We start from the raw sequence: 10,000 nt of genomic DNA, 5'->3' as shown, positions 1-10,000 counted from the left end.
ACCCTTGCGTAATTGTTAATCTACCCTCAAAATACATCATTCATGCAATAAATTGGGAATAATACATAAACATAATACCTATAAATGTGAATAACATGCATCTCAATATATATATAAGGTATTGAATTAAGCGGTTACATGGTTGATTTGCTTTGACAGAGCCAATCTCCGGAATACAACAAAGGCAATCAGTGCTGCCACTAACACTGAAAGTAAGGGTATGATAAGGATTGGTATCATAGGTAATTCATTTGAGGGAGATCTTGACAATGGTCTTCTCTTAATTTTCAAGGGAGGAGAGTTTTCAGGCAATGTGAAGTTGAAGGTTGAAATGTAGGTGTCCTCGGTTAAATGCATTGTATTAAGGGTATTAGAAATGGTGGAAATAGTGTCTGCATGCAATTCGCAGTTATCTTGAATAGAGACAAACCTTCAACCAAATCCAATTTAGGACTCAACCCGGGACAATTTATTGATACCTTTGTCTTGTTAGGGAAAAACAGGTAATGAGATCCTTGTATGTTACAATGAGGGATCTGGTCTACCAAAATTCGTTGGTAATGACAATTGTTCATAACAGACATATTCCTAACCAGAGAGTTCATGCGAAGCCTCTCGAACACAAAAGAGATCATGCTTTCTCTTAGATTGTCTACAGAAAAGATATAATTGATTAGAAAATTCACTATGAGCACTAACTTTCAATGGTTTATCATCTTTTCAATAGCAATTAATTTGCAAAACACATTAATCTAGAGTTTGAGTGTCTATTCTTGTTCAATATTATTTCCAACACACTTCATTTTCAAAGACAGTCTTATTACTTTAAAATGGTCACAATACTCATGTGTGTACTCAGATGAGAGGTCCTTAAGTCCTTAAGGTTCCAAGTCTGACCACAGCAGATCCTAGGTTTTAGGTTTCCATGTATCTGCTTGACACCAAGTTGCAGTTGTTTAGGTCTCCCATCCCAAATACATACAAATGGTCAATACTATCTGTAAAATACATCAAGATTAATGTTCAACTCTTGAAAAATATCATTATAATATTCTCCATATTCTCCAGGGTTATCAATATTTATGCACAAAGTATTACTATAATCATCTTCATAGATCTGCAAGCTAATTTTCCTTATGTCATCTAAATGTCCTATCAATTCTTCTCTTGATTCTAAATGTTTAAGTTTAAACTTGTTTCCACCTGCAGAATCAATTACCCTATATGGACCAGTGTACCTTAGTGAAAGTTTATTATTGGGTGAGGTTGCTTTGACCATTACTAATTCCCCAATTTTCAATTCTAGTTTACGAGCTATTTTGTGTTGTTGTTCCCTCATCTCTTGTGAATACACCTGCATATGTTTCCTAACTCTTTGGTGAATACTTTGAAGAGTATTTATCCTATTGGATATATAATCATCCATATTATATATGGGTTTTTGCTCTGCAGTCAACATTTCATATGGCAGAGTTTTGTCCTCCCCAAAAATTATAAAATGAGGTGTATCACCAGTTGCTACATTAATTTGATTGTTCAGAGTACACTTAACACAAGGAATCCAAGTATCCCAAGTTACACTATAAGGACTTATTAGGGTTCTAAGACATATAATTATCTTTTTGTTTAACCTTTCTACTACTCCATTACTTTGGGGATGGTTAACGAGTATATTGACTTTCTTGATGTGGAACACATTACATAGATTTTCCAAGATTTGGTTATTAAATTCAGTCCCATTATCTGAAACTAGGATGTTAGGTGTAGTAAAATTACAGATTATCTGATCATAGATTACGGAAGCAATAGTTTCAGCTTTCTTATTGATTATGGGTTGTAATATACAAAATCTTGAAAAATAATCAATAGCAACAAATAGGTATTTAAAGCCGTTCTCTGTTAATGGTAATTCCAAAGTATCCATGTGAACTCTTTCCCAAGGTTTCTGTGGAATGGGATAGGTGAGTATAGGAGCAGGTTTTGGTGTATTTCCCTTCACCTTTACACATTTTACACATTTTTCTATATAATCATATATAGTTTTCTTCATACCTAGCCAAAAGTACTTAAGTTGTGCCTGTCTATAAGTTTTATCCTTTCCAGGATGTGAACTACAATCACTATCATGAAGTAACTTCAATATCTCATTTACCAGAGTTTGTGGTATAACCAACTGATTTACTTGACCTCTAGAAATATCTTTCCCATTTACAAATGTTTTCCTATACAAAATTCCATTAATCAAATGAAATTCCTCTATCTTATACCCCTTTGGTAGCTTTGGAGGATCTCCTCTTGGGTTCATCAAATGCTTGATTATTGAATCACATGTCTCATCATCTCTCTGTTCTCTTATTAGCATTTCTTCATCTAAAGTTACTAATTCTTCTATACTACAAACAAAATTAATCAACCCAGTCCCAGTCATTGGTTGACTAATGTTTCTAGAAAGTGGATCTGCTACATTCCTTCTACCCGGAATATAATTAAATTGAACATCATAGCACTGAAGTATCGCAAACCATCTAGCAAGTCTGCCTCTAAGATTCTTATGCTTAAATAAGTTCTGAATAGCTGTGTGATCAGTCCAAACTCTGATGGGATACCCTAGTATCATATCCCTAAAACTTTCTAAAGAATAAATTACTGCTAAAGTTTCTCTTTCAGTTATAGAATAGTTTCTCTCCGCACTATTACAAAGTCTGGATGTGTAAGCTATGGGTTTTAAAGTTCCATTTCTCTCTTGCATTAGTATGCCTCCTAACCCTATGTCAGACGCATCAGTACAAAGAATAAATTCTTTTTCATAGTCGGGGAAAATTAAAATAGGTGAACTCGTGAGTTTATCTTTCAACTTGTCAAAAGCTTGCTGTTGCGCAGGTCCCCATATGAACTTTGAGTCCTTTCTCAACAATGAACTTAGTGGATTAGCAATGTCAGCATAACTTTGAATGAATTTTCTATAATATCCTGTTAATCCCAAAAAGCTCCTAACCTTGTCTACATTGGTCGGAACTGGAAAATTCTTGACAGCGTCCACCTTTGAATTTACTGTACTCAGCCCGTGTCTGTCTATCTTATGTCCTAAGTAAATGACACTGTCTTGCAAGAACTTACATTTTTCAAGTTTTACTTTTAACCCAGCTTCTCCTAGTCTTGAGAATATCAAATCTAATTTCTTAAAGTGCTCCACTGCAGTCTGAGAAACTATTAAAATGTCATCTAGAAATACACTGGCAGTGTTTCCTAACAATCCATCTAGAATAGTATTCATTAATCTCATGTAAGTTAATGGACTATTACATAACCCAAATGGCATTCTCTTGAACTCATAATGTCCTGTTGTAGTAGAAAATGCTGTGAACTCTCTGGAAGCTTCATGCAATTCTATTTGCCAAAAAGCTGATTTGATATCTATAGTACTAAAATATCTATTCTCAGTTCCCAAACTTCTCAAAATGTCACCGATAATGGGTAATGGTAACCTGTCACGAATGGTGTGCTTATTCAGTTCCCTGTAATCAATAACTGGTCGGGTAGTCCCATCAGACTTTGGTACTAGGATCAACGGAAAATTCCACTCACTTTTACTATGTTCAATAATATCCTGTGATAACATTTCAGTGATGAGTTTATCTACTACAGCTAATTTAGAGTGGGGAACTCTGTAGGCTGGTATGTAGATAGGTTGTGTTCCTGGTTTTAACTTAATGTGATGTTTTAAAACAGTTGTTTTGCCTAAGGCGTCCCCCGGCAAAGCAATTGCTTTTTTATGTTTCATAAGCAAAGCAAATAAAGCTTCATCCAACTCAGGGCAATTAGTTGATTGTAATAATTCTTTATATCTATTTCTTAAGTCTATGCCTTCTTGTACTGAACAAATTGATGAAGTTGGTAATTCTATCTCCTCACTATTCTCATTTAAAATCTTAATAGGTTTAGTACACACCTGAATACATCCTATTTGTGTACCTTTCTTTAAAACTATCTCTTTATTCATAGTATTAATTACTAATACTTCTACTTTGTTCTTATTTGTCTTATAAATCCCTGAGTCCCACTTCAATCCTTTAAGTTTAACTGATTCTGGGACTGTAATTACTTCAGAGTCTACATTGATTCCTTTCAAACACACTTCAACCTTATTAATTGACATGGGATGTAACAATGTCGACCTTGTTAATCCGCAATCTGCAATTCTCAAGGCATCTGTGGTTGATAATTTAGTAATCTCTGGGATTTCCTGAACTTCTGAGTTGGGTTCACAAATTGTTTTACTTTCTGTAGGGTTGGACCGCTCGGCCTCGCTATCTAGGATAGAAATGTTATCTAAGGATTCATTGATTCCTGTCACTGGTCTTAAGTCTGGTTGATTTAAGAATGGGATTAACTGTGACTTCACTAAAATTCCTAAGTCAGCAGGACAAATTACCATGTTTTCTTTTCTCATAGTTGCAAATCCTATCAATAAATCACCTGGAAAAACAGACTCTTCTACCACTATCACTGGGATGTACAATTGTTCATTTGTATACAAGGCAACTTCTAGCTCAATCTTGCCTAATGTTTTTAACTGATTTCCAGTTACACCTTGCAATGTGTAACGGATTGGTTCCAACATTTTCACTCCTGGGTTCAACTGGTTTAAAAACTTTACTAGTAATTACATTAACTACAGACCCTGTATCAATAAAAATTTGAATAGGCTTATTGAACACTTTACCCGCAATGAGAGGTCCTACAGCAGTTTTACCAACAGTAATTATCAGTTTGTCAGTTTCTTTCATCTCCCTTGCATTCCCATATTTAACACAATACCGCCTATCGGTATATATATGGGGAGGTCTGAAATGGTTTATTCTGTGTCTGGGGGTTTTCCTCTTAGCCCTGGGGGTACCCGAAAATTTCGGCATTCATGAGTTCTGTGTCCGATTTTATTATGGTAAATACAGAATGGAGGGTTCCTACATTGATACTCATTGTGACCTTCGTATTTGCAATTTCTGCAAATAATCCCATAAAAACATTCTTGTGCCTTGTGTCCCCATGCATTACAATTAAAACAAAGGATTCTGGTATCCCTATCCCTAGATGGACTTCTAGCATGCCGCCTATGTCCTACTTCTGTTTTCTTAAACTCTCTAGAGTTCCTATATTGGCTTTGTTGATTTATAGGCATTACATATGGGTTTATTGTTCTGGTCTCACTGTATCCTTGAAGATAATCTACTTCTCCTAAACAGATATTTGATTTTAAATCTTTGTACAACCTTTCTGCTGTTAAGTCATCAGAATTCTTTGCCAATAAGCTAAATGTAATCAATTTGATTACCTGTGAGATTTTCATCTTCTCACTAGATCTTTCTATCCAGTCTGAATCTTTCAAGATAGAATTCATGTCTTTTGACCATCTATCTAATCTAGCTAAGTACTCTGTGTCAATTTCACTTGTCCTAACTTCCTTAATCATTTTTACCAATGATCTAATAGGATCCTGATCACATTTGGACATGAAATGCTTGAGAAATGCTTTCTTGTAATTATCATATTGATTAATTAATTCCATTTGCTGGAAGTTAATGACAAACCTCGCCCTTCCATGCTCTGGATCTATATTCTCCTTGAGAATCTCAATCTTACGATCCTCATTGGTAATGTTTTTACTAACTATAAGAGTGTCAATGAGGTTTAGGAACTTGTTTACACCATATGTGTTAGACTCTCCTGTGAATTTTGGAATATTTGTATTTGATGTGTGAATTTCGTGTCTCAACACGTTAGAATTCTGAGGGGTACTCATACTTATTACTAATACCTTGCTTTAGCCTGGCTGCTTGCGATGTCGCTTCGTGATGTCAATGTCTGGTTTGACGTCCTTCTACGGTCTTGTCATTCCTCAACGACGTTGTTCCTCCTCCATCACACACTCTGCCTTGAAGACCGCCTTGTAGATGATGATCACCTTGAAGAATCTTGAAGAATGCTTGTTCCCAACGTAGCAGTTACTTGAAGTTGTAGATTTCTCTCGTAGTCGTAATACACTCTTGATTTTGGTTGTCTTGTTCCCGTAGACTTCTTGCGCCACTTCTCTTCGGAGGTGTTTAACACCCAGTTCGTTCGTCGCACCGTTCGTCGCACCGCTGAGCACCACTTTTACCTCCCCTTGTCACCACTGTCACTTAAATTTGACTTGTAATATCACTCGTCTCAAGGCCCCTTGCCTTCTTTTTCCTGTAGTCTCACTATTTTCTAGGCCCCGTGCCTAGTTCTCTCGTCCTTTGGGTTAATAAAAGGGTGGTGAATTTTCTTTCTTCTTTCACTGTAATTTCACCTTCTGCTTACACTCGGGATCTCTTTTCTCTCGTCTCTACATCGTCTCTTGATCCTCTCTCGATCCTCTCTCCACACCCTCTCTCCATCTTTCTCTCTCTATCTTCTGACGAGATCCCGTATCCTACGCTAAGCTATCTTCGTCTGACGTCACTAATTTTTCTAAACCAATCTCCAGTTACGTCTCAAATAAATGTCACTCCTTATGGGCGTGACTTTGAATTCATGCACCAATAGTTTTTTCCTCCTTCTCCACCTTGCACCAAACCGGAAAGCTATTACAATGCCACTAGCGATATTGTTTATCTCAGCATTAGTCAAACGAAGGTAACCTGCGCTTACAGAGTTGATTACACATCGAATATAAAACAGTCACCACCATCGGTGTGTTTACATAGACAAAACGTCGCCCTCACATAGACATAACATCGCACTCGAGCAGGCGTCGAGTCTGAATTATTCTAATACCCTAGCTCATTTCCATTCGTACACTACCGGCCTCTTACAAGAAGAGAAGAAGCACGCATTAGTAGATTGGCTACAAATTAGGACGAGGGAATCGTATGAGAGGTACAAAGTAAAGAGAAAGGAAGTTAAGCATAAGATAAAGGAAGCAAAGAGGAGAGCAGATGTGAAATGGGGAAAGAGTATGACAGAAAATTTTGAAAGTATTAAAAAGATGTTTTGGACGGAAATTAAAAGAGGAAGAGGAGGCGAATCAAGTAGAGAAGAAAAGGTAAAAGTGCAGATGGAGAGATGATAATGGAAGAGAAGGCAGTGAGAGGAAGGTGGGCAGAGTATTTTAGGGAGTTGCTAAATGTGAAGGAGCGTGGGGAGGGGAAGGTAGTTGCAGTGGGAAGCGCTAAGAAAATGAGAGTGATGAGTGAGGAAAATAGAGGTGAAAAAGGGAAGGATGAAGTAAAGCAGCTGTTAAGATGATGAGAGCAGGTAAGGCACCTGGTCTAGATGGATGCCATGCAGAATGTCTGAAAAAGGGAGGTACAGTTATGGTGGACTGGCTGGTGAGGTTATTCAATGTTTAAGAGAGGGTAGAGTGCCGGAGGAGTGCAGGAATGCCTGTATAGTTCCGCTTTACAAAGGAAAGGGGGACAAGTGTGAGTGTAGTAGTTACAGAGGGATCAGCTTGTTGAGTGTAGTTGGGAAGGCTTATGGGAGGGTCTTGATTGAGAGGATTAGGAGAGGAACAGAGGGAGTAATTGGTGAGGAACAGTGTGGTTTTAGGACAGGTAGGGGATGTGTAGATCAGATTTTTGTGGTAAGACAGATATGTGAGAAAGCTATAGGAAAAGGTAAGGATGTTTTTTGGGCTTTTATGGATCTGGAAAAGGCTTACGACAGGGTAGACAGGAAGGCACTGTGGGAGGTACTGCAGATATATGGGATAGGAGGAAAGCTGTTAAGAGCAGTCAAGGGTTTTTATGAGAGTAGTAGAGCTTGCGTCAGGATTAGGAGGGAGGGGAGGGAAAGGTAGTTGCAGTGGGAAGCGCTAAGAAAATGACAGTGATGAATGAAGAAAATGGAGAAGTAGGGAAAGATGAGGTGAAAGCAGTTGTTAAAATGATGACAGTAGGTAAGGCATCTGGGTTAGATGGGTGTCATGCGGAGTGCCTTAAAAAGGGAAATAAAGTGATGGTGGACTGGCTGGTGAGATTATTTAATGTTTGTCTAAAAGAGGATAGAGTTCCGGAGGACTGGAGGAGTGCCTGTATAGTTCCACTTTACAAGGGAAAAGGGGACAAGTGTGAGTGTAGTAGTTTCAAAGGGATCAGTTTATTGAGTGTAGTTGGGAAGGCTTATTGAAGGGTTTTGATTGAGAGGATTAGAAGAGGAACAGGAATAATTGGTGAGGAACAGTGTGGGTTTAGGATAGGTAGAGGTTGCGTGGATCATATTTTTGTGGTAAGGCAGATACGTGAAACACCTTTAGGAAAAGGGAAGATTTTTTTTCTTTCTTTTTTGGTGGGGGGGGGCTTTGTGGATTTCGAAAAGGCTTCTGGCATGGTAGACAGGAAGGCACTGTGGGAGGTATTGAGAGAGTAGTAGAGCCTGTGTTAGAATAAGAAATGGAGAGAGTGAGGTAGAGGTAAGACTTCGCCAGGGATGTGTTATGTCGCCTTTGCTATTCAATTTATAGATGGATGGGGAGGTGCAAGAGGTAAACCCAAGGGTAATGGGCCAGGAACTGGAGATGCTTAAAGAAAAAAAAATGGGAGATAGCCAGTTATTTGCTGAAGACACTGTGCTTGTAGTAGGATCAGAGGAGGGATTAAGGAAGTGACGGAGGTTAGGAAGGTGTGCGAAAAAGGAAAGTTGAAGATAAATGTGGGTTAAATGTAAGGTTACGAGATGTACAAGGGGAGAATGTGGCAGCAAAGTAGAAGTGAGTATTAAGGGAGAGAGATTGGAGGAAGTGGATAGCTTTAGATACTTGGGTGCAAATGTGGTGGAAAAGGGAGTATTGGAGGTAGAATGCAGATTAAAAGAAACAATTAAATGGCTTGGGGGATTAAAAAGTGTAATGAGAAATAGACATTTGGGAGTGGATGCTAATAGGAGATTGTATGAAGGAGTGATTGTGCCGACAGCATATTTTGTGTGTGTGTGTGTGTGTGTGTGTGTGTGTGTGTGTGTGTGTGTGTGTGTGTGTGTGTGATAGGGATTACTAGGCTGGACAGAGTGAGAAACGAGGTGAGGAGAAGAATCGGAGTGGAAAGGGAGTTGGGAGATAGGGGGGTTGACGAAAGAGTATTAGGATGGATTGGACACAGAAAGAATGAGTGAAGAAATATTAGTAAAAGAGGTGTGGAAGGCAGACGTGGAAGGAGTGAACATGAAGGGGTGACCAAGGGTGAGATGGATGGATGGGGTAAAAAGGGCATTGGGAAAGAGAGGAATGTCTGTTGAGGAAGGACAGAAGATAGAGGTGAATGGAGAATAGTTGTGTATGGATGATGCTGAGATGCATTGAAGGAAGTGGGTGGGGTGGGGGGTGGAGTATGTATGAATGATATTTTGACGCAGCCCGAAGGGATTTCTCCCCCCCCCCCCCTTTTCTCACGAGGGGACGGAGTGAACGAGATGCAGGGATGACCCGTCACCCAAGAGAAGTCAAAAAGAAAGGAGGTGAATGGGAGTGGATTATGTGGGGAGGGAATGAGTGGGAGTGGATTTTATGCCTTTGTTTTTTGTATCAAAGATTTGCCGGGTTTTGGCACCCACACATAAAAAGGTTGCCCTACTCTGGCATAGACTAGCCTTTAGAGTAAATGTTTTGTAAGTTCTATGCAAAATTTGATCCCTGGACGACCCGATTTGTATTCAGCCAGTAGGGAAGTGTCCTTTTATTTTCGTGCTATATTCTATTGTAATGTTTTCAGTACTCTACGTAACTTACTCTTATTGTATAAATAGGACATGACATCAGTGGCATATCGACAGACTAGAGAAGCTAGAATGTGATCATTATCTTGTTGCAGAAATGGCTTTGGTCAGCAGAAGAGAAGCTTCGACGAGATTAACCGAAGTGGATTCGGATTCACCAAGAGAGACTTCGACGAGATCGACCGCAACGGCTTCGGCTTTTCAAAGAGAGAGTTCGACGAAATCAACCGAAGCGGCTTCGGATTTGCGAAGAGATTCGATGAGATTG

At 38.8% G+C, this 10,000-nt stretch overlaps 1 protein-coding gene across 1 annotated transcript in view; it reads left to right on the top strand.

Annotated features, from left to right (window-relative positions):
* LOC143018006 (uncharacterized) overlaps positions 1-10,000 on the top strand; it is a 56,611-nt gene that overhangs the window by 45,656 nt on the left and 955 nt on the right. Inside the window, exon 4 of the mRNA XM_076173043.1 lies at positions 9,828-10,000. This exon is cut by the window's right edge and continues 955 nt beyond it. Within this exon, the coding sequence (XP_076029158.1) occupies positions 9,828-10,000 (173 nt within the window). The remainder of the gene's footprint in view (positions 1-9,827) is intronic.

Source organism: Oratosquilla oratoria, chromosome 33 (genome assembly GCF_046742065.1).
Source record: "Oratosquilla oratoria isolate Oo_2021 chromosome 33, ASM4674206v1, whole genome shotgun sequence".
In the NCBI taxonomy this organism is placed as follows: Eukaryota; Metazoa; Arthropoda; class Malacostraca; order Stomatopoda; family Squillidae; genus Oratosquilla; species Oratosquilla oratoria.
Note: the sequence above shows the minus strand (reverse complement) of the source record. Positions and strands in the feature narration are given on the sequence as shown.